General features: G+C 38.2%; 1 protein-coding gene across 1 annotated transcript in view; it reads right to left on the reverse strand.

Annotated features, from left to right (window-relative positions):
- Positions 1–25,767, reverse strand: part of SEL1L2 (sel-1 suppressor of lin-12-like 2 (C. elegans)) — a 101,649-nt gene that overhangs the window by 15,186 nt on the left and 60,696 nt on the right. The window contains exons 6-16 of the mRNA XM_012640442.1: positions 19,589–19,642; positions 19,090–19,149; positions 18,924–19,005; positions 17,485–17,639; positions 16,828–16,884; positions 9,776–9,844; positions 8,497–8,574; positions 4,441–4,503; positions 3,794–3,881; positions 1,753–1,901; positions 210–284 (exon numbers count right to left, since the gene is read on the reverse strand). Of these exons, the coding sequence (XP_012495896.1) occupies positions 210–284; positions 1,753–1,901; positions 3,794–3,881; positions 4,441–4,503; positions 8,497–8,574; positions 9,776–9,844; positions 16,828–16,884; positions 17,485–17,639; positions 18,924–19,005; positions 19,090–19,149; positions 19,589–19,642 (930 nt within the window). The remainder of the gene's footprint in view (positions 1–209; positions 285–1,752; positions 1,902–3,793; positions 3,882–4,440; positions 4,504–8,496; positions 8,575–9,775; positions 9,845–16,827; positions 16,885–17,484; positions 17,640–18,923; positions 19,006–19,089; positions 19,150–19,588; positions 19,643–25,767) is intronic.

A 25,767-nucleotide genomic window follows, 5' to 3' on the forward strand; every position in this document is an offset into this window, starting at 1 on the left:
ACTATAGAGACCTTGATAATAAGAAAATAAGTTCCTAGAAATGACCTCTAACCGTAGACTGACCCTTACATCAGTATATTTCAAAATGCCACCTACTTGATATTCTGCACCTTTCTGCCTATGTACCCAAGAACACAATGGAAGCAAATCAGATGAATAATAGCAGACAGGGACCAGGTATGTGCTTATTTTTAATCTAGGTTCTATACCTTGAATGGCAGCTCGATTCCATAGGAGAAGTGCCATTGGATACATCTTCTCTTTTTCAAGAATTTTAGCCTTTTCTAAAAAAAAAAAAAAAATGGAGACATTCCATTAGGAAGGCTTAAAATGTCTCTGTAGTAAAGTCTTACATGCATATGTATGATTGGGGAATTGCAGAGAATTTTAACTTATCTTACTAGATTCCAAAATGAATGCTGAATTGCTTTGAGCTACTTCATACCCCATTTCTGCAAGCAGTGCATACTGAATAAGAGAAGAATCTATATTACCATCCTTATAGGCAAAGTAAGCTGTCAGGAATTTCTCAGCCCAGTGGCCTAGTTCACAGACGCCTTTATATAGCTGTATATGGAAGAGAAATCAAGCAGACTGGTTAGCCAATATACTTCATCCCAAGCAAATGATAACTGAAATTAGTCTTCAGCTCCTGGCAAGGATTTTAGGTCTAAAGAATGGCTTTTACAAAGTATTTAAGATTAAGGGTTAATACCTTTTATAGGCACAAAAATCACAAATTTTATATATATATATATATATATATAGTCTTGAGCAAAACTTCCTCAGGCTTGTCTTAAATTCGTATAATAAACTTTCCTAACTTGGAGACTATTTGGAAGAACAAGAATGTATCAACTTCTGGTTGTTGGGGTTTTTTTTGTTTTTTTTTTTTTTTTGGTGGCAGTGGTTGTTTTTTAAAGGGACTTTCTGGGCACTGCTGCTTAATGAGGTAAGTTGTAAGGCCACCACTGATGTGGAAAGGAGAGAATGAAGGGAAGAGAGTGCCCGAGGGTGTAGGTGACATAACCACCAGGGAGGTGTGCAGAGCTCTAGGGGGACAAATGTCAACTTAGCTGAATAGCCCTTATGTAACCAAAAGAGGTTAGCCATACATAATTCATTAGGAAGTTGGCAAAGGAGCAAATCTAAAGATAGATTATTAGCTGGCAGCTTTTGAAATGAGTTTCAGAGGGACCAGATGGCAACATGAAGGTATTTATACCGGTGCAGCGGATGTGTTTAATAAATCAATGGAGGGCATTAAGGTCCTAAAAGCATCTTTTGAAAAGTACATCACTGGCTCAGGCTGAAAGAATCCACTTTCTCAATTGTCATCCAAATCATCAAAAACCTAAGGACTCTGCTTTCTGGGAAGAAGTGGGCCACACTTTCTAGGCTAAATCAAGCCTTTCATTTCCCAAGTAGCAACTACCAATCTCACTAGAAGTGCCAAATTGCCCTGGTGATTTGATTGAAGGCTGCAACCGAGCTCCTTAACTGAATTTTGAGGTGAGCTCTGAACTTGTTAAAAAGCCAAATGTAAGAGAGAGGAGGGATCATTTCTCTTTCTGTCTTTTCCAACCTCAGTTACATCACTGCTTTTCCTCTCTGACAAATGTCAGTGTTCACATTGTCAACTGAAAGAAAAGAGGTAATAGCTGTAAAATCAAAGGCACCAACGATTTAAGGACAGTGTCATCTCTTCTGTGTGATAAATGAAAAGTACTCTAAAAACAGCCCAGTCCTTACCTCCACGGCAGTTCTGCACGATCTTAACACTCCTGTTCCTGTTGCGTACATCTCGGCCAGATAATAAATGGCGAGGGGCTGCCCGCTCTGAGATGCCAAGTAAAAATATTTGAAGGCAATTTTATAATCCTTCCATACTCCAGAGCCAGCTGAAAATTAAAATTGTTTTAAGCCACCCCTTATTTATTTTTTACATTATAATCTATGGATATAATGGTGATGCCTCTTATTTTAAATAGGTTGGGAAAAGCCAACCAAAAGCCAAGCTGCTCTATTCAGGGGCAGGGAGAACGTTCAGTTTGGTTATAAGAATGAATATAGAAATTTATGTTCTTTACCAATTCAGAAATAACGGAGGAAGAAGGGCTGTTCAGTCTCAGGAAAATACCTCCTCATATGGCATAACTAGAGTTAACGAAAAGGAGATCAAGTGGTGATCTCTGAGGACAACAAGCTCCACCATGGTGCATCTTGCTATCTTTGTCATCCTTCTGCACCAGAATACAGGTACAGTTTCTCCCAGACACAACTATGGAGTATGGCACAGGAAATCCCAGCTGCAGGAAGCCCAGCTCTCATCCAACTCATGCTTGGAGCAAGGAGAGGCACTTGGCACTAGGGCGGAGAATCCCGCAGCTGGGATTCTTGTCCTGGCTCTCTCATTACTTCTTTTGTGAGTTGGACACATCTAGGCTCTTCATTTGCAAAAGGAGAAGGCTTTCCCTAGATGGTCCTTACTTTCCCTTCCAGCTCTAGCATTGCATGGCCTTTAGAGGCAGTGCCATATAGCTAGCAATTAAGAGCAAAAGCTCTGGAGGCAGATCAATTGAGTTTGAATTCCAGCTCCACTGACTATGTTCAGATCTCCCGGTATTTTTCTTGGCTACTCCCTCTCTCAGTCCCAACACAGGTTATTATAAACCTTTTTGGCTTTCTGAGACCTCCTGCCCCAGCCACTCTACCTTTGCTCTCATAAGGCAACTTTGTACCTAACTAGATCATGGAGGAAAAGTTCACATTGTCTTTCCTCACTTGCCTCTCTCCTCATCCCCCCTATATTTACATCTTTCCATCCGTGCCTCCCTTCCTCCAGTCTTTGAGAGGAAGAAGTCTTGCCTATCAAGACTAACAATGCCTCCACCTCCCTGGGCCCAACCACATCCTAATACCACCAACTTTTTTTCCAGAATCTCTTTTCATCAATTATAACTGTGCTCACGTCCTCACCATGTTGAAAACAACTCCCTCTTGGTTCTTGGTCCCTCTCACACTGCAATTCCATCTTTGAAGAGCACACTGCTTGGAAGAATATTTTTACTTATCTACTTCCTCACCTTCCATTCACGCCCTAACCCATTGTCACCTGGCTTCCAGCCCAACCAGTCCAATGACCTCCCCAACATTCTCCATATTGCTAAGTCTCACAGGTACTCAGTTCTTTCTTACTTTTTTTTTTAAACCAGGCTTCTCACTCCATTTCACAGGAATGCTCATTCATTTACTCTTTCTTGAGCATTCTAGTGTATTGACTCCCTTAAGATCTTTTTTTTTTTTTTCCTATTTCTCTGACCATGGCTTTTCATTCTTGGTGACCAGTATTCCTCTGCCTATTCTTTCAATACAGCATGGAGAATCACTAGATTTCTGACCACGACCCACTGCTCCTTCCTCTTACACTTTCTCATTGCAACCTTTGCAATCTCAACTACTCTGAACTAACACCTGTATGTTGATGCCTCTCAATTCTTTCTCTCCAAGTTTGACTTTTCTTGTGAGTTTCATCCTTGCTTCTGAGTATGTGCATTGGACATCACAGGCACCTCAAACTTAACCTTGTCAAAAGTGAGCTTCCTGACTCTGCATCTCCCTGTGTCCTCCCCCAAATGGTGTCCTTTTTAGGTCTTTTTCAAATTCGTCAAATTGCTGCCTGAATGTTCTACCTAAACCACTCCCATCCACCATTTGATTTTTGTTGTAAATTGAGCAGACTTAATAATATGCATGTCATTCTAAATAAAGCAGCCATATTCATAGCACTTACAGTAGTACATGAAGCCTAACTGGAACTGTGCATTGGGCCACCCTTTCTCTGCAGCTTTTTGAAAGTATTTAAGTGCTTCAGAATAATTCTGCAAGATAATTACACTCTATTACTCAAAGGTATATGTATAACTCCATGGTAACAATCGCCTTGCGCTTTTTAAAAAGAGTATAGACAGTGCCCTATGTGATTTAAGCTAATTAAAATAGTATCAGAAATGTTATATATTTTTATTTCATTATTAGATTCTATCAGGAAACAATTATCTCACTTTCACCGTAATTATGTCTTTTCTACATTGACAATAGGTTTTGTTAGATATTGGGGGAAGGTCACTCAAAAGACAGAGGTTAAAATTAGAAGATAAATTTCCCTATCAATAAAATCCTCAGAGGATAGATGATTTCTAAGGTTATTTAGACTCTACGATTCTGAGATATAATTAGGAATGCTATTCTTGTCACAAGCTTGTTCTTCTGTGTCTCTTTGGCAAAGATTTCACTAGATTATTTTATTCTCTATTGTCTGATATAATAGTTTGGCAAACCAGATAATAGAGATGATTCCTTTCAATTAATGAATGACCATGAATTTTACGCTATAAATTGCTGGAAACGTGGAAAAGATAATGAAATTATTTAACTTACCACGGGAACTCCTTTTCCATAAAAGTAAAGAAGACCAAGCCCATGAAGACCAATTGCATTGCCCTAAAAGAGTTTTAAGAATCCAAGTAAAGTCCCAGAAGAATTCATGATAAGGAAAATTACTGCAAAATCATTCAAGATATTTGAAATGCACTCAGTAAGAGATTAATCGAGGCAGGTTAACCAGGCAGTTGGCAGGTTATTTTGACCCTCTCTAGTCTCTTCTTTCACACCTTCATAATCCCCTTTGACTACAAAAAAGAGGGAAATGAAGTTAAATCTTCCCTCCATTCTTTTATTCAGCACTTATTTAGGACTTGCTTTGTGTGTGATTCCATAAGTGGTACTGGGCAGAGGCAGAAGGTAAGAGGTAAAAGGTGAATAAACCATGACCCATTCCTTGGAGAGTTCACAGGCTAGTGGGCTATGAGCCCTATCAAAGGGCCAGGTCAACCTCTTAAAGTCATGTCAAATGTGCTAAGTCCTAAAGTAGAAATAGATGGAGAGTGTCGTGGACACCTAGAAGAGGGACACTCTACTGCCTGGTTGAGGCTAGAAACTGAAGGGGATTGAGTTGTCAGGGGTGGTGACATTTGAGCTAGGTTTTGAAGGATGTGTAGGAGTTTTCCAGAAGAGGGACGTCTACCCAGACACTTGTTACCTACTTTGGTCAAAGGAGGTTGACGTAATGACCAAATAACATTTTCAAGACTCTGTGGATTTCAATCCAGCCACTGTAGATAGTAAAGTATTGTTGGTATATGTTTCTTTAGTCCAATTCCACTGCTTATAACATCACCAATGTTTTCTGTTCTACTTGGTGCTAAATTAATTACCATTTATTTTTCTGATTAATATTCTGAATAAGGAAGGGAGTATTTAGCACATTTAGTGTTCATCACATGTTCAAATATGTTGATATTTAGCATATCAAGCCTGGATGAAAGGTGAATCTTACAAGTGCCTCCCCCAGCTAGAAAACTGCTTTTTCTTTCCATCTCCCATCATGCATTTCACCCTCTAGCGCCTAATTAAGGTGCCATGGTTGACCACTTGGCTTGTGTTCAGCAGATCTGTAGGTTTGCTTTACAGGTTTATAGTATTTCCTCAGGAATTTAAGTGCTGATAGATTTCTAGATTTCTTCTTACCACCTGGATGTAGTTATTGGGGATGCAGCCAGAGAGCCCCTCAGTGACACAGGAGTAGCTCAGAGTCCAGAGTGCTCACATGGAACCATCATAGCTCGTAAATAGAGAAGGCATACTTCAAAAATTGTTTCAAGACTCCAAATTTTGAGCCTATGCCTATCAAAGGACCCACTATTATAAGAATTCTTAAGGACAGTCCACCCGTATTTAAAACCAGTGGCATAACTCTGCTTTCTACTTCCATCTTCTCTCCTGACCACATCTACCTTTGGTTCCAGGACCCTTGGGTTACTCTGCTCTCTGGGAGCAGTAGTAAGTCTCATTGTGATGGATGTGGCAAAGTCTAGTGAGTGTCTTCTTCTAATGAGCCTTGTTTACATGTTGAGAAACATGGAAGGGAATGAAAATGAGAGGAGGAGGGAAGAAGGAAGATAGGAAGGAGAAAAGTTAGAGTAGTGGGGAGAAAAAATTTTCTTCCTCTAAGGGAGTCCCACCAACTGTTTAAGGCCCAGAGTGCCTATTTAGAACTTTCGGGTCAGGAGTGGCCAACTCAGATGCTTCAGGAGCTACGCAGGTGATGTGAGAAGTGCAATAAGCCAGGCGACGTAGAAAGCTGTGGGGATGGAGGCAAACGGAGAGTCCCTACCCTGTCTGAAGGTGGCAGCGGCTCCTCAGCTACTCCAGCCAGCTGTTGCCCTGTGGAGCGGTAGCTCCGTATGGTCAGCTCGTGCCATTTTCCAGGAAAAGCTGGATGTCCAGACTTTGATGTGAAGTTTACTGGTATTTAAAACACTTTCTGGGCTCCCCAAAACATACGTGTAGCCAATACTCCAGAGTATACAACTACTTTAGGGCTTATTGCTCTTACTTAGGTTAAATAATGTGAACCTAGGGAACAGATGGCCATTTATTTGACAAATATTTAATAAACCTGTGCTATAGACGAGAACACTTGCCCTCCTCTAGTTGAGGATGTGACCTTCAGACAGTAGGGAGAAGCCACAAGGTAGAACGCAGTAAAATCCCAGCAGTGGGAGTGAGTGCCGGGCAAGGTCAGAAGAGGGAAGAGATTATAGGAGCCAAGGGGTGTGGGCGGCTTTGTGGAGGGAGAGAGGCTTGGACTCTGCTCTGGGGGATGAGTGGGACTTAGAATGGGGGGTTCTGGGGTGGGGGGTGCATATGACAAAAGTATGGGGATGGGCCTGATGTCCTCAGAGGTGTGAGAGAACCAGAGGAACGTGCCCCAATATGGGCTCAGTGTCACACAGGGTAACTGTCCTTATTTTTAAGTAAATAAGACAAAAGAGGTTGTAAAAGCTGTGGCTCTGTGTCCTGCTATTAATATAACTTAAAAACAAATTTAAAAAGCAGTCTTTACAAAAAAGCAGTAAGAGTATGAGGGAGAAATCTAACAAATTGTTCAAGCAATGATCAAGAAGTATGTGGCATGTCCACCTAATGCCATTTAGAATAATTATCTTAAATACAATTTCAGATTTCCTTTATAATGGAAGCTACCTCAGGTTTAAAACACAAGAGGCCCAGATCACCGCTGGTTCCACAGCCCTGAATAGCTTGGGAGCTGAGTTAATTTATACACCCATCTTCTTGGCATTATTCCTCTGGGCTGACAAATCAGCGTTATTTGCCAGATTATAAGAGATCTCCCTTGTTACCTCTTTTTCAGCCTGTTCTTCTTTGTCATCCTAATCTAATGATACTCCAGATAACTGCCTTGCTGAGCAACAATTTCATACAAATTACAAGGCAGAGGAGTACTAGCCTTCTCAGTAATTTACACCACAATAGCAACAGCTAGAGGTGCTAGTCATTTATAAATAGGCTCCTAAAGCAGCATGTGGGCTTTTAAAAACTGAGAACGGTTGAAAATATTCCCTGATTTGAGCACATCCTTACTGCCAGTGTTGCAGTATGAAATTGTAAGACAACAAAATGCTTCCTACCGTGCAGGCAGAGAAAGTTTATCAAGGCCATTTGCCAACATTGGATGGGTGTTAGGATGAGGACGTTCTTCATGCATTAAAAGGATTCCGAGGAATGTACTAAGTCTTATCTGACAGATATTAGCCCCACTAAGCCAAGGAACAAAGGCAAAGACTTCGACAGCAGGAAGCATATTAAACCATATCTATATTCCCGCATGGATCGAATCCATTCTGTCTGGGATATGCTTTGGAGTTCACTCTACATAATACACTTACTATGTGTCAGGCCCTGCTTTAAGTACTTTACAATATGAGGCACAAGTGTATTAACTCCTTAAATCTCAACAACAACAATATCAAGCAAATATTCTAATATTCCTATTTTATAGATGGGGAAATTGAGGCTCAGAGAGTTTAAGTAAATTGCCTGTGGTCACACAGCAAGTTGCAGTGCTGATATTTAAGCCAGGGATTCTGTCTCTAGAACCATGTTCTCAGTCACCTTGTCCTGGCTGCCTCTCTGACAACCTCCCGCCTAGGTCAGGGGGAGCACTGGCCTTTGGGTAAGATCTTACTGGAGAAAACTGGACATTTCTTGGATGTCTTTGTCTTGAACTTGCTGCTGTTATTGATTGAGTTTTTCCTTCCTTTGTCCTTATCTTTTTTATTTCCTGTGCCTAAGCTAGATAGCCTCATCTACTGCACAGAAGCAGGGAAAGCTGAGCTTCTGTCTGGCCTCCTGCTGGCCCCTGCTAGGGTAGCACACATCACTGCCATTTTCATTTACCAAGAAGATGAGCTGTATCTTCCCCCAGTCACACCCCATATTTTATTTTCAACGTTATTGTACTTCTCCAGGACATAGAAGTCCTTGCAGGCTCCTTGTCTGGGCTTGGGACTTCAGCGCCAGTCTACGTGCAGACTGTTTTTATGTGTTTACAGCAATGGGTTGAGGACATACCTTATTGGCTGCCATGGAAAAGTATTTGAAGGCACTAGCATTATTTTGCGGTGCGGCAGCGTTCCCCTCTAAATACATCTAGGGAAAAAACATGAAAAGAGGTTGTAAAAAAACAAAGGCATTTGAAGGTGATGCAAATGTTTTAAAACTAAATAGAGGTAATGGTCGTAAACATTATGAATGTAGTAAATGCCACTGAATTGTACACTTATGGTTAATTTATGTTATTTGAATTTTACCTCGATTTAAAACAAAAGGAAAAACAAAGAATACAATCTACTACATACATTCTGGAGTGACCCTGCAAAGGTCCTGGCAAAGGAATGGACTTGTGTTTCCTACTGTGTTTCCTCCTGTCTCTTGCATCTAAATTTACCATATGTAGCACTTCTGGAAGCAGGGCACTTGTCCCCATGGTTACTAATGCAAATTGGCTGCTGGGAGCCTAGGGCAGCACTCAGGGGAGTGAGTGGTCTTTGAAGGAGAGAGAAGAACATGCCTTTCTGGGGGAACCCTCACAAGTCTGCTCAGCAGCCTTTGGAAAGCTGCTAGCAGAAGTGGCATAAGCAGGACTCTGGTCATCCTGGAGCTGATTCTCATTCTAGAGGTGGAGGAAAGAAGCACCTGATTGGGCTGAGGCCAGTACCAGTCTCAGATGCCCAACCAGCCCGGATCTCCTGTTACATGTTGGGGGGATGCTCATAGGCTCATAGTTACACTCAGGGAAGGACCTCTGGGCCAAATGTACTTTTGTTTTTTTAGACTGAGTCTCGCTCTGTTGCCCTGGCTAGAGTGCTGAGGAGTCATCATAGCTCACAGTAACTTCAAACTCCTGGGCTCAGGCAATTCTCCCGCCTCCGCCTCCTGAGTAACTGAGACTATAGGCACATGCCACCATGCCTGGCTAATTTTTCTATTTTTTTGTAGAGACAGGGCCTCACTCTTGCTCAGGCTGGTCTTGAACTCCTGACCTTAAGTGATCCTCCCTCCTTGGCCTCCCAGAGTGCTAGGATTACTGGTGTGAGCCACCGCACCTGGCCCCAGGTGTATTTCTGAGGCTGCTTCTGGTGTCCCAGATAAAGGCTGCTATTGAATGGGGCTTCTTCCCAAACTGTCACCTCAAGAACACTACCCTCAGGTTGCAGCCAAATGCTCCCCTCAGCTGCTTCCATGAAAGAAGCCTGCAGTTCTGTGACCCTACACTGGGTTCAGTTAGCTGGTACCATCAATTGTTAAGTTTTTAAGAAATGAAAAACACTGATGGAGATGAAGCATGTACCTTTCCTATAAATGCCATGGCATTTGCACTCCCGGCCTTTGCTGCCTTTAAGAAGTAGTATAATGCTTTCTGCAGAGAAAAGAGAACAGTATTATTGCCAGTCGCAAATAAATCCTACAAAATGGCTTTTTGAACTAAACTTTATTTCATTCAATATGCATCAAAAAATATCTACAAAATGCCCACTTTGTTCAAGGCACTATTCCAAGTGCTATTTTAAACATAAACCTGAAGAGTGGGAGGATGTTTCTCTCTCTCTCTCTCTCTCTCTCTCTCAATATATATATATGTACAGACATAAAACATAATTTTAGAATGTGAGGACTTTCTTCTCACATTTGGAAAGACATGGGCATGTGGCCTTGTGGGGAGAGATGAATACCAGCTATAGAGCTAAATAGTCCATTATTTTGAAAAAGTAGGCTTCTATGTTGACACTGTGTGCTTATTTTAAAAGACAGTTTGTACTATGGTTGGCAGAATGGGATATGCAGCATCCTAATGCTTATAGGCAGAGTAAGACCAGACACACCTGGCTGCCTGCTGAGACCATGGCTTCATGCAGAGGTCAGCTTCAAGGCAACTCCTTCTAAATCAAATCTAAGGAGTCCAGCAAAGCCTCTGATCTCGTCTGGGTCATAACATTAAATGAAGCACTCCGTCTAGAACACATAAGGACTGACTTTGTCGCTTGCTGCCACATTCCCTAGGCCTCATCCTAACCTTTTAAAAAGTCTCCTCAGAAACCACATGGAGTCATAAAAGAAATCAGCCCTGGGAGTGAGACATGAAGGCCCTCTTCAAAGTGTCTCATTAGGATACAACACTTCTGCTCTTTAAAAAGTCTTGACTAGGTTGATGTTCAAGGATCTGCTCCTTCCCAAAGAGAAGAGAATGTTTAGGGCAGAAATATGGGTAGTTATTTTATATGGAAATTCGCTCTACGAATATTGCCAGCTTATTTGAGAACCACACCCTCATTACTGAAGTGGACATGAGTACAAATCCCACCACTGCTGGCCATCATCACATCATGCCTCCAGCCATCCATCAGTTTCTTCCAGTCTTCACTTATCCTTTCAATAACTCAATTGAAGCCTGCTACATATTTAAGGTATTATAGGGGATTCATAAATGAACAAAAACACGGTCCCTACATGTGCTCCCCAAAAATGTTGCTGAGAAAGAATACATGTAAAGAGCAATAAGATAGTAGGTGACAGGTGGGATACAAGGAACTCCAAAAAGAATTAGAAGGGTATAGAATAAAAGACATTGTACCCAGTTCTCTAATAAGGGTCTTACAAACCTTTTCTTACCTAATCTTCACAATAGCACCATAAGGTATTATTAATATCTGGCTCTATTTAGTGGTACTCAGATTCACACAGCCAGGACTGGAGTCTTCCTATAAGCAGCCTGAAGCCAGTTCCCATGCACTTGGCACTCTGCCTCCATGGGGTAAAGAAGATAGAATGATAGAAGCCTCATGAAAGGTGGAGATGAGTCAGCAGTACAGAAGCAAGGGGAATAACGTGAGCAAGGGGATGGGGATGGAAATGTCCAAGGTGTGTTCAGAAAATAGTAATTCCTACAGCACGGCTGAAATCGAATACCCAGAAGCTAAGACTTGCAAAATGAGATGGGCCCATTATTATAAACAGTCTTGAATACCAAGCTGAAGACTTTTATTTTCCTTGGTAGAAATAGAAGCCATTGGAGATTTATGAGCCTTAGGGAATCCTGAAGATAAAATGTCGGGAATAATCTAAGTGTCAGTTGGATAGGAGAAAGTTATAGCAATGTGTGATTTACCAAATGAGAAAACATTAATATCAAAAATAAAAGTATTTCTCTACTGAGAAAAAGTGTATCTCTATAGTGAGCCAAGACCCAAATATGTCCCTAGGTAACTGTGTAATTTATGCAAATCACATCGTTTCCCGGCTTTGGTTTCCTCATTCTGATTCTCCTCCTCTGTGTTCTCAGGGCACCCTGTCCCCTGCTTTTTGTGACATTCATCCCTCGATTTCATTATCTGCTTATTTTGTGTCCTCCGATAGTGAATCCTCTGAATTTAGCATAGTGTCTGTCACATGTTAGGCACTCAGGAAACATTTCAGGAATGAATGAATGAATAAACCTCTAAAACAAGGGGGCTGGACTTTTATCTTTATGGATCCTTCTGGCTCTAGAATTATGATTTTATGAAATCATTGTCAATGTCCAGATTAGTAATTTGGCTCTTAAATATCTCAGAGAGTTCTGAAAAAAGTTTCATTCAGGGAAAATAGATTGAACTTTTGAAAGAAAATCATCTATTCCCCAGAAGCAAATAAAACTCCTAGAACTTTACCCATCCTTCAATATAATGATCCCATCAGGACCAAAAAGAACTGAGACTCTCTGTCACACACCACTCCCCTGTCATGGCTTACTTGACATTTCAATTCTCTTTTTTTCTTTTTAAATTTACCTTCCCTTAATGCTATTGCTTCCATTGTATAAACAGTTATTAAGCACCATGTGAAAGCACCATGCTAAATACCTTCATGGATATATATGAGCTAATCTGAGTTCTTGCTCTCAGAGTTAAGATGAAGTATCCTTCCATCCATCCATCTTTCAAGTATTTACTAAGCACCTGTCATCATATTTCACTGATTCTAAGATGTACATCTCCCCCTACCCCATTTTAATTAGGACACTTCTTACCATCAATGGCATATTATAATTTATATTGGCAGTTTTTTCTTTCTCAATAGGACATAAAATAATGGTATATCTTATAATCTATGGTATCTTAGGATGAAATATAGTATGTCCCAGTCACTATGCTAGGTGAAGTTTTATTATTTGAGCCCATATCTCTCTTTTTTAAAAAAATGAGCATGATTTTTCACTGGCTCTAAGAAAATCTTTAGTTTAATCAGTTTGTAACATTTTCACTAAAATGAAATGCCAAGAAAATGTATTATTCTAAAAACATTTATGAACACTTCTAATATCCCAGGCTCTGTAGATCATCCTGAGAAAAGATGATATTAGCTCTTTTCTTTCTAATGGGTGGCAGGATAGACAAAGCAGTTGCCCTTACAAATTTGATATTATTCCTCTGCCAGGTCTAATTTAATTATGCTTTATCCACTTTAATAATATGCACCCAAATACCTCCCTTTCCTAATCCAATTCATTCTGAGCCCGTATATATTTAGAAGTGCAAATGACATTAAAATCTACGCATGTAAAATTTAAGATAATGTAATCAAGAATTGCATATACAATATTTTTCAATAATTAAGAATTTGGTCAGTGGGAGGGTGAAACTGTTGTCTATGATGGCAACTCATGAGAGAGATTAGTTCAATCAAACAATGAGGAGGGGGAAAAAGGCAACCTAGTTATTTCTAGGTATTTTGAAATTTAATTTGCTGAGCAGTAAAGTGGGGCATCATATTTAAAAAGAGGCTTATACTAATAATTTTCTTTGGTGAACTGAAACATTAGCATACTGGCTCAGATGGCAGTTTTCAGGCTGAGGAGCAACATGTAATGTTTAGGATGCTATTATAACATTCTCTCATTTAAAAAGTACTTACTGAGTAATTCATGTGTACCAGGTACTATTCTGAGTACAGGATACATAGTAATAAGTGAGACAAACAACTTTTATTCCATTATGCAGAGACAGAGAGTAAACAAATACAGACCAATATGATTTAGGGAGTTCTGTGGGATATGGAAAAGATGAACACAGTGTGATAGGTAAGTGATGGAAGAGCAGAGTTAAGAAAATCATCTCTGAGTGAAACTACTATATGATCCAGCCATCCCACTGCTGAGTATATACCCAAAGGAAATGAAATCACTATGTGGACGAGATAGCTGCGCTCCCATGTTTACTGCAGCTCTACTCGCAATAGCCACGATGTGGAACCAACTTAGGTGTCGATAAGCAGATGAATGGATAAAGAAAATGTGGTATATATACACTATGGAATATTATTCAGCCATAAAAAATAAAACCCTGTCGTTTGCGACAACGTGGATAAACCCAGAGGACATTATGTTACGTGAAATAAACCAGACACAGAAAAACAAATACTGCATGATTTCACTCCTGTGTGGAATCTAAAAAAGTTGATCTCATAGAAACAGAGAGTAGAATAGTGGTTACCAGAGGCTGGGGAGAGGAGGCGGGAGGATAGGGAGAGGATAGTCAATGGGTACAAAGTCACACTTAGATAGAAGAACAGTTCTGGTGTTCTATTGCACAATAGGGTGACTATAGTTAACAATGAAGTGTATTTCAAAATAGCTAGAGGATAAGATTTTGAATGTTCTCACCACAAAGAAATGCTAAATGTTCCAGGTGATGGATTTGCTAATTACCCTGATTTGATCATTACACAATGTCTATACACGTATTGAAACATGATATTGTACCCCATGCATATGTGCAATTATTATGTGTCAATTAAAAATAAAATAAAACTTTAAAAAAATAAAATAAAACCTAAAAAAAAGAAAATTCTCACTGAGGAGGTGAGACTTGGAAGGATAAGAAGCCAGCAACAGCCTTTCAGAAATCAGGTTTATCCCTTTATCTTCCCTCTCCTCTATGTATCTCCCCTGCCATTCCAAGTTGATTCTGTGCAAATAAGAATCAACTATGTAACCTATCGGTGCATTCCAAGTTAATTCTTGCAACTAAATGGTAAGTAACCACAACACTTTGCAGCTCTTCCCATAGTAAGGAGAAGCCCATTACCCTACCCCTTTAATCTTGCTGGACTTGTGTCTTGCTTTGGCCAAAAGAATGTGGCAGAAATGATTTGTCAGTTCTGAAACAGACCTCAAGAGACTTCTGCTCTTGTGTTCTTAGAACTTTGACTGCCATGTGGAAGGCCTGGGCCAGTTGGCTGGAGGATGAGACCACATGGAGAGAGGCCCCAGTTATTCCACCTGTCACAGATGAAGCCATCATAAACCAGCCAGCTCTGGCCAATATTTCAGCTAACTGCAGTTGCATGAGCAAGCCCAGCCAAGATTAGCTGAGCCTGGCCAAACTGTTGACCTACCAAAATCATGAATTAAATAAAGGGTTGTTGTTTTAAGCCACCTAGCATTGGGAGTGCTTTGTTATACACACTAAGCTAATTGATACATAAGCCAATCAGTTTACATTTTGAGATTTTGATTGGAGCCCTCCATGTAAGTTCAAGGTCATTAGGCTGAGGGAAGCAGGAAGGACCAACCTGTGCTTGCACTAGAGAGTGCCTGAACCACTGGGATGGTTCTGGAATTAAACTTGCCTCCCTGGGATATCTGGATGGGAAGCAGGAGGCCCAACCCACTATCAGAAAGTTACAGCTAAAGGAACTTGAGAGATCATGTCATTCCTTCTTCTTTATAAATGTGGAAACAGGTTTTAGAGGCTTTTCTTTTTTTTTTGCCTGGGTCAAAAGGAAAGTTTAACGGAAAGAGCACAATATTTGAATTCTGCAGGCCTGAGTTCAAATTCTGCTTCTTAAACAACCCCAGCTGTGAGCCTTGAAGCAATTTACTTTCTCTGGCCAGCCTCAGCTCCTCACTTGCAAGACAGATACAATAAAAGCTCCGTGAACGAGCCCACTAGAGAGGCTGCCTGGCTGTTGCACTACAGCTCTGGAATCCTTCACCGCCAGCCCTGGGGTTGCTCTTCATCTTCACCTGGAGGCAGCTGCCGCTCTCATCTGGTGATCACAGTGGCTGGAGCTGACTGGAGGTACTTTGTGGGGTTTTACTGTACTATGCAAAGATTGGTGTGTCTTTCCTACAGCTGAGGTTTGGGTTCCTTCACACCCAATCAAATTTCATGTTTGTGGAAAACCAGGAACTCTTTTCCTAGTTATGCATCCTATAATTAACATGAGAAACTCGCTACAGGCTGAAATCTGACACTGGAGTAATATTATGAATCTAAAACTTCCCACCTAAGAAGCTAACACCTTGATTATGATTAGGATACAAAAATCTGAAGATCTTCAACACGGCTGTCTTGGGATGCATATGCTTATTTAAATTGCCACCTATTTTATCACATTTTATGAAATTAAGTTTGACATTTACCTGATGTTTACTGTATCTCATATAAAATACAAATTATAGTACCAAAGACACATTCATAAAATAACAATATAAAGTGAAATGGAAAGTAATAACAGATCACTTTTTTATGTAACAGCCTTATAAAATAGTTGTTTTTATCACTTAGTCAGGGGGACTATATTGAAATAGCATATGTTCCATTGAGACAATGAACACGTGGCTCCTATAAATGACAAGAGCTGCAAAATCATCTTTTAAAAGGAATCTCAGTTACTTCCCAGGTTTGTAATGATCTAGGGCCTTGGAACCACTATCAGAATCTAGGCAAGAACTCATCCCATGGCCCTGGCATCTTAGTGAGAAGAATCCTGTGTAGGTCAAGTATTTCTCCACTATAAATTTGAATGGTTAATTAACCTTCTAACTTCACAGGGGTAAGGTAAGGTTAAGAAAAATGATTAAAAAGAGCTTTGAGAATTTACAAAGATATTTAATATATTTTTAATTATGTTAAATGCAGTCTTTCCTCTGATCTAGCCAAATGGAAGTTAAGTTGGTCTTTAGACTCCGTAGCAGGAAACTCAAAGGTGAACTTTCTGTGGCTGGCCTCTGGGGAAGGGGAACATGGAAGGTGGAGGTATTCTCCTTGCCCAATCCCAGCCCAGCAGTTTGTGTGGGTGGGAAAAGGCTAGGTTTTGTGGGAACATGGATACTTCCCTGCCCCAGTTGCTCCTCAGAAGTCGTAGGGTAGGCCCTTTGGACCTGAAGGTAGGTAGGAAAGTGCTCCCTTTGGTGAATTTTGTTCCTACTAAGAAGCTGGGAAGCAGATTTGACCAAGGAAGCAGCAGTGGGCTCTCCTTCACCATTTTTCCACCTCTCCCTCTCTCCCCCTTCAATACTCCTTCAGCCTCCCTCCTCATTGTCTTCCCAACCCGTATGACTGAGTCTTGAGATTGACTTACATAGTAATCTTGATCTAGACCTTTCCTCCCAATTAGATGTAATTGTCCAAGAGATACCTAAGAGCAATGATTTTGAAATTGGTTTTAGCAGCAGTATTACTTTAAATAAAGAAAAGAAAACATTTACTTGGTGATTTTACTTTAGTATGTAGATTCAGTTTGATGCTGTTGACATGTCTTGAAAGAATCAGGGAAACATTCCAGACTATATATTTTATTGGGTAATTGGTTGCCGCTGGGCATATGGCTGCCTCAATGGCAGGAAGCTGGCCTGTTGGTGTACAGCAACACCCAGGCACATAAACCGAGGGGCCTTAACTCTTGGCTATCAAAAGTCACACAAATGCTGTCCTTGTAAGAGTTCATTCATATTAAAATTAACATTGGATGGTGCTTTTTTCCTATAATTAAAATCTAGGTTTTTTGAAAAATGAATTTTTTAGGAAGAAATGCAAAAATATTGCTATTACTATGGCAACTAGCTCTCTAGTAGGACGCAGGAACTGTAAGCAGCAGGGACAAAACAGGAGTAGGGCCAGGTGTCTCTTCCCTTTCCCATTCAGGATGGGGCACTGTTAATCCCTCTAGGACTCAGAGAGAAGGAAGACCCTTGTAATTTTCACATTCTAAAAATTCAATCTCATCTGTATACATTACTTGTATCTGAACATCTCCTCTTTCTGCCAACAATTTATAGTATTGGTATATGTCCCAATCCAAAATCTCACTGTTAGAACTCAGATTTTCAGGTCTCTCAGTTAGTCTCACTTTTTCCACTGGAATACCTTCACTTTTTTCCAATTTGTCAGCAACTGTGAATAAAAACAAGCCAGAGAATAGCTAGAAAACACAGGCTGCAAGAGATAACCGTCAACTTAGAGAAAACACTGTTAGGCTTATTTTATTAAACTGGGCAGAAATCTGGTCTACAAACACAGAGGGAAGATCCACGGGAAACAGAAATTTATTTGCTGATTTTTTTGTTTGCTGGCTTCTGAGAAAAGTACAAGAAACCTAGTTATTCTTTGCAACCCATACAAATACTGTATCAACATATATCAGACTACTGAAGATCTTGTCCAAGCAGGCTCAAGGAAAGAGGAGGTATTTTAGAAACCCCCTCTACCATTGACTTTTTCTGGCACTGAAACTACAATATAAGAGTAATAACTACTGATTAATTATTTCCTATGGATAGTCTGAAAATAAATAGAAGGATAAATATGCTTGAATATGCCTAACAAAGTATGCAGTTTAAAATATGTACAGAGTAATTCCAGTTTCATTAAGCACATGAAATGATCTTGTTATATATATAGCATCTTAAATTTAAAAGTAGTTTTTTTTCTCCTTCTTTTTCTTCTTAGATCCTAATAGTGCCAAAGATGTATGTTTAGATGTTATTCTGATTACAAAAATTAATCAAATGGACTTTACCTTATTCACTTTTTGGAAGACTTTTTATTTAAAACTCTGTTATGTTCTTTGATTTGCAATTGATAAAAACAAAAACAAAACGACTCTATTATGTAGTCTGGTTCAGTGATGTTCCAAGATGGAATGTTACATGTAACTTTGAAAATGATTCTAGAAACATATATTAGCCTCACACTCTACTTTTGTAGCAAAGGATAGGGTAATAGAGTAATGACTGCTTGAATTGTTCTCTAATGCGGTGATAGATACCCCCGGTATATGGGCCTTACATTCATTTCTTTAGGAACTTTTAGCAAATCATCCCATAGTCTAACTGTTAAATTTAGGGGAACTGCTTAATATTTATTGGTGCTACATTCAAATTCTCAGTTAAGGAAAAGAAAGGACAGGAAAGAACATTACAAGAACAAGTAACACAGAATTGTTCGAGGATATATACTAATGAGACTAAAAGATGAGTACAATCATTTAAAACTGTTGGAAAAGTAGCTATTAAGGAAATAGAAATTCTACATTGCATTAAAATAATTGTATTATAACAGATGTTAAAATCATAGACTTTGAATATTTCCATAAATGTATGTCAACTGGTATTGATTTATTTTTTTAATTGCTTGGCAAGTCTGTTTATGTTAAAATAAATTACGAAGATTACTCACTATAATCTGCCACCTTCTTGTAGTGATTTAGGGCAACTTCACAATTCTGTAGAACATTGATTCCTGACAAATATCTGTACCCCTAAAACACAGGCATATATATTCTTAATATTCAGATGACTGTATAGTATACCAATTTGATCCCAAGAATATGTAATTTACAAACCAAAATCATCTGGGACATCATGCTTCCTCCAGCACTTCCAAAGGTGTAATATATCAGTGCCTAAAGTTAAAAAAAAAATACTGGTCATCTAAATTTGAAACTCATACCACCAATTGCTTTTTTTATTCCTAGCCCAGTAATGACCCTTGAACTACTCCAAAATAAATTTCAAATTTCGCTCTCTTCTTCTGTAAAGATGGCTGCCATTTATTGGGGGGTTACCAAGCTGTGGAGTCTGTGATAAGGGCATTGTATATGATATTTCATTAAATTCCTATGAAACAGATATTACATACTGTCAATAAAGAACCTGAAATATGAGACTTTAAGAGACTTGTGATATAAAAATGCTAAATGTCTCTGACTATTGAGGTGGTGCTTTCAACCACCACACCAGAGTGGGCCCCTTTACTTGAACAGTAGACTCTCTCTCTCTCTCTTTACTTAATATTGCTTTCAAAGAAATCAGTTTTGTTCCAGAAAAAAAATCTGACCTTACCTTGGCTTGATCATATTCCATTCCTATTCCATAAGAAGATAAAAATCCTAATGCCTAAAGCAGAAAAGAAAAAACAAAACTCAATAGATCAATTTCTTTCACAATTATTTTTATTGATATGGATAAGGGATATTTTAAATGTCTGTCCCATAATATTTATAATTTGTATCATTTATTTCTTATACCATGACCAAGTATCTTTTTTACACCTTTGTTAAGGCTGCAAGAATTTGGGAAAGATCATAATAGTGGGAGGTTTGTATAATACATATGAACATAGGCTAATTCTTACTCTACTTTAGTATTAATATAAATTATATAATAAAACAAATGGCCTTTATGTACTTTCCTTTCTTAGAAATGAAACTTTCTTCCTTCAAATTTTAAAATTTGAGTTTGGATATTTTCCTTCATATTTTTAAAATATAATGGGATGTAAAATATTCAAACAGTAAGAAATATATTGAATAAAAAATGAAAGTCTGATCACAGAGCAAGATGATAGAATGGGAAATCTCAGACTGTGTTTCCTACAGGGACACTGACTTAACAATACAAGGTCCAAAAAGCCTTTATGAGAACTCCAGAAACCAGTTAAGAAGTCATAGTATACCAGGCAAGCTCGAAGCTAAGAACAGTCCATTGAAACAGGTAAGAAAAACCATTTCATTTCATCCATGATCACCCCTCCCTTGAGCCAGCACAGCTTGATGCTATTAGGAGAAAAAGCCCAACTGACAGCTTCTACCTTGGCAGGGAAAGAGAAGAGTGGAACATATGTCCAATGTTTTGGCTTTTCAGGGGGGTGCCCCAGTGATTGGTTTTTGTCTCACTTGACTCAGAATGCTGATGGAACCAGCTTACTTTCAATTCCTGATGGCTGCAGAGAACAAAAGAGAGTTTAGTATCTTATTTCAGTGTCAGACAACCTGTACCACAGACAGATACCAGGGGAGCAAGAGATTATAAACTCTTGAAAAATAAACTTGCATACCTCTCTAATTGAGAAATTACACTCACAAACCCAGAGAAGACACATCCCCAGCAAAGATCTGAGAGGCCCTCAGAATTTCTAACTGTGCTGATTGGTGAAGATCTTACCCTGTATGAAGCTAGTGTATAAAGGCTAGGAGAAGTAGCTGTTCTTTCAAATGCACAAATCATAGCAAAAAACTAAAAAATAAAAATAACAAGGCACACAAAGACGTAGGAAACATGGCCCAATGAAAGTATCAAAATAAATCTCTCCAAACAACCTTAAAGAAATGGCAATCAATAAATTACCTAACAAAGAATTCAGAATAATCTTGAAGAAACTGAATGTACTACAAGAGAAAACAGAAAACAAATGAAATCGGGAAAATAATGCATGAACAAAATGAAAATATCAACAAAGAAAAACTATTAAAACTCAGAAATTTTGGAGCTGAAGAATACAATATCTGAATTTAAAAAACTCACTAGAGGGGTCAACAGTAGACTTGATGAAACAAAAGAAAGAATCAGTAAATTTGAACACAGGTAGAAATTATTGAGTTAGAGAAACAAAAAGAAAAAGGAATAAAGAAAAGTAAAGAAAGCCTAAGGGATTTATGGGACACCATCAAGTGGACCAATATACATATTATGGGAATCTCAGAAGAAGAAGAGAGGTTATCTGAAGAAATAATGTTTGAAAATTCACAAATCTAAGAAAGGAAATAGGCATCTAAATTCAAAAGATCAAATAATCCCAACTCAGATGAACCCAAAGAGACCTAAACTGAGACACGTTGGAATCAAACTGTCAAAAGCTAATGACAAAGAATGTTGAAAACAGCAAGAGAAAAGCCTAGTCACATACAAGGAAGCTCCCATCAGACTATCTGCAGTTTTCTCAGCAGGAACATTAGAGACCAGAAGAGCATGGGATAATACATTTTAAATGCTGAAAGGAAAAAGCTATCAACCAAGAATACTGCATCTGGCAAAACTGTCCTTCAAAAATGAGAAAAAAATAAAGACCTTCCCAGTTAAACAGAAGCTGAGGGAGTTTATCACCCCTAGCCTTAAAAGAATTGCTGTACATACACAGGTATATATATTTTTAGAGTAAATAACTAGAAATGGAATTGCTGAGTCAAAATACATATGCATTGAAAATTTTAATAGGCATTACCAAATTGGTCATCTAAAATGTTACTCAAATTATTTTCCTACCACTGAAAAAACCCTAAGAGGGTAGAGATAAAATTTAGCCTCCCCTACATATGTTAACAGAAGCAAAATTCAAAAATCAATTGTGTTTCTATACACTAACAACATAAAAATCCAGGAAGAAAATTAAGAAAACAATTCCATTTGCGATAGCATGAAAAACAATAAAATACTTAGGAATAAACTTAACTAAGGAGGTAAAAGACTTTTACATAGGTAAACTGCAAACCTACAATGTTTTGTAGGTAACTCAATTTGATTTTTGAGTATTTCTGTATCTTATAACTTTGCTGAATTTGTTCATTAGTTCTAACAGTTGTGTGTGTGTGTATGTATGTTTGTAATCTTTAGAAATTCTACATATGAGATGATGTCATCTGGGAACAGATAATCTTACTTCTTTTAGGTAACTGCAAAACATTGCTGAAAGAAATTAAAGAAGACACAAATCAATGAAAAAACATCCTTTTTTTAAACAGTTTTTTCATTTGAATTGGTATCCAAATATGATCAATACATTGCAACTGGGTGGCATGTTTCTTTTTTAATCAATAAATTTCTTATCCATCTTTTTTCTTCTTCTTTTTTTTTTTTCAGCTATTACTTTGTTGTTGAAAAAATCAGGTCATTTTTCATGTGGAGTTTCTCTTAGTAGTCTGGATTTTACCGATTGTAACATTGTCTTTTCTATAAATTGGTAGGTAGACTTAGTGTAATTTATTTAACAAGACTATCTCACTAATCTCCTTTGGCAAGAGGTGAAGAAAGTGTTAGTTTTTTTTTAATCAGGAGGTACAGTAATTTCTCATCTCTGCTTTATGATGTTAGCAGCCACTGATGACCATTGCTTATGTCCATTGATTCATTAGGCGTGGAAAATTGATGACATTCGAATTCTGTCATTCCTTCTTCATTTATTAGCTGAAATAATTCTATGCAGAAAAGTTTCCTTCATCACGTGTACTCTGAGGTATACTTTGTATAGAATAGGCAAGATAAATAATGGACTCCTTTCCTTTATCAGTTTTAAAAATACTAGGAGTTGGTTTTCTAATATCCCCCAACGTGATTAGTGAGTGTTATTTCTAAGTATTATTACAAACAAATGGATTTAAACATGTTTTAGGTGTTTCAGTCCATTGTGATCATTATTCATTTTGGTGCTTGATTGTTCCATCTTTGGCCAGTGGGGAGCCTATTGGAGTGGGCTCCTCAGCCCCTTGGTCATGACCCTAGCATTTTCTGAAAGCTTCCTTCTTATCCAGGTATAATAATATGTTTCAAGATCATCTTGTACATTTTATGCCCTACACCTGGAATTTGACATTTTCCAAAGACACTGGTTCCTTTTTAGTGGGAAGGATTTCAGGTTTTCACTTGAAACATAATTCTTTTGATGAGAGAGGGTTAATATCTAAATTTAACTTTTAAAATATTTCTGTCAAATTAATGGATGCACATGTATTAAAAATTAAAATTTGAGTGGGTCTGAAGAGCTTCTAACATAAGAATTGATGCCCTGCTCCTCTCCCGGTCACTCCTTATTCCTTTCTTCATAGACAACCACTTTTAATTATCCTAGTGTTTTCTTCTGATAATTACCATCAGTATGACTCTAGAGAAGTTGCTACTACTTGCTGTTACTTAATTTATACATTTCATGCATTATCTGTAGATTTGCTGTGATAGATGATGATTTGGGTCTACAGCACTTTACCACCTTTCCTCCTCCTATTCCTCCTTTAATAGAGTTATAACAATATTTTTTATTAGGACATAATTGTAAAAGTCTTTTTTGGTGTTTCTAACGTTTTCGAGATTCTACTCATTTGGAGCCTTATCATTTCTGCCATGATTCTTAGAAGTTCATTCCACACTCTTTCGTGTGTCATTGGTCATAGGCCTGCCTTTCTATGCTTCACATGAACAACAATCTGGCCTTAGCTGCTCAACTCACTAGTTGATGAAGTTATTTGAGGAGCAGAGGGTCACAAGCACTGTGGAGCACTGCCAGAGACCTGCTCTCCCCTTGACACCGATCCATTACCACTCTCCGTCTACCACTATCAAGCCCTCATTTGTATTTTTTCATCTAGTTCATGAGAACAACCCATGAGACTTTGTAAAATGTCTTCCTAAAATCGAAATACACCAAGGTCTGACAATCAAAACAGAAAAGGAATAATTTCTTAAACTTTTTAATTACAATTTCAAGTACAAAGAACTGTGTTACTTTTTAAACTAGGATATTAACTACAGAGTTCATTTCCCCAAAGCATAGCTCTAACATGTGGCTTGTAAGTATAATTTCTGTCATTTACCTAATATATATACTGAAAATTTTGAAAAACTATCTTCTATGATTCCAATTCCTCTAGTCTCAAAGGTTCCCTTTTTAGAAAAGTTGACCATAAAGGATATTACTACAAATGGAAGGCATCTGAAGTCCTGGTACTCCTCTAACCCTTGTAATATATATTTAAAACGGCTAAATTAGCTCTTTTTAAAGATATCTTTAGCCAATATTAGATTTTTATTTTTCTTACAACTCTTGGCAGGTTTTGATTCTGCTCAATTCAGAATATGGTTTAGTTATGTAGAAACTTTGACAGTAAACAAATACACTGACCTTTATATAAGAAAATGAAGATACTTTCTATTCAGTTGGGGCTGTATTTTCAGATGCTTTCACCAACAGTATATCGTTTTGTGCAGAGCCTAGCACATTTTTTGTCCTGATCCTCCTGGAGAAATCTGTGAGCTCATGAAGTTGTGAAGTGGGTTGTGTGGGAGTTAATTTCCATTCTCTGGGGAGAGGAGTGTCCCTCTGTATAAAGCTCACTCTAAAAAGTACAGACTAAAACCATGATTTTACCGGCTGCAAATAACAGACCCAAGGTTACGCTTCCTCTCTCTTTAGCAGAAAAATAACAATGGGTGATTTTGAATTAATTCTTTGGAGTGCTCAACTTTCTAACTTTCTTTCTTTCTTTCCTTTCTTCTTGTCCCTCCTTTCTCTTCTCTGCTCTAATCCTCTCTTCTCTTCTTCCTAAAAAACACTACTTAAAGCATGCCAGGACACTAGAAGTCAAAGATGTTATGGGCTGTCACTTAGTAAAGATGCTGATCTAGTCAGTACTGTCCTGTTCCTTTACACTTGAGCATTGTCACCTAACAACTTCACAATAATCAGTTTTTTGTATTTGGTCTTTTTCTGAGATAAGGGTGAGACGAAATGACATGTATTACAGAAAGATTAAATCTTAATTCAGGAAAGAGAAATGTTGTCGGTCGAGAGAAGCTACATAATAGTGATGACATCCATGACACTTCCAGTGGTTTTCAAAGGTCAAGCTCTGCAAATTAGATTGCTTATAAGACTTGATTCTCAACTCAACCATTGTGCTGTTTTTTAAGGATGTGTTATAGAAGCTGCAATTTGAATGAAAAGAATAAGTGTAAGTGATATTTATTGTACTTTGAAGTAAATGACTCAAGTTCCATAATAACAATTTAAAAATTAAATATTCCTCCTTTTACTTTTTATATAAGAAACTGTTATTAAAGGAGAAAAAAGATTAAGCAATTTCCATTTAATTACTGTATGAGGCTTGAAAGCACCTATGATCATTACTTTTAGCTCAAATTGCATACCAAACAAGTGTGAATCAACCATAATGAACAACTCAGATACTGTCTATACTCTTAATACAAAAAGAAAATTAACATGCTCTACACAGGTAATTCTAGAATTATCAAACTGATCATTAGGTTGACACTAAAAATGATTTTTTTAAGTAGTAGTACAGTGTAAATAACTATAGTCCCTCTATGAAACACTTCTATAATTCAAATCTGAAATAAATGAAGAAAATGTGGATCATCGAGATAGAATTATTCTAGAATCACAAAGCATAGTAAAATAGGAAGTCACTTATGTCTATCTCCTTTACATATCAGTTATGGTTATTTTTACATAATAT

The sequence above is a fragment of the Propithecus coquereli genome, unplaced genomic scaffold (assembly GCF_000956105.1).
Source record: "Propithecus coquereli isolate 6110/MARCELLA unplaced genomic scaffold, Pcoq_1.0 Scaffold153, whole genome shotgun sequence".
Lineage (NCBI taxonomy): Eukaryota > Metazoa > Chordata > Mammalia > Primates > Indriidae > Propithecus > Propithecus coquereli.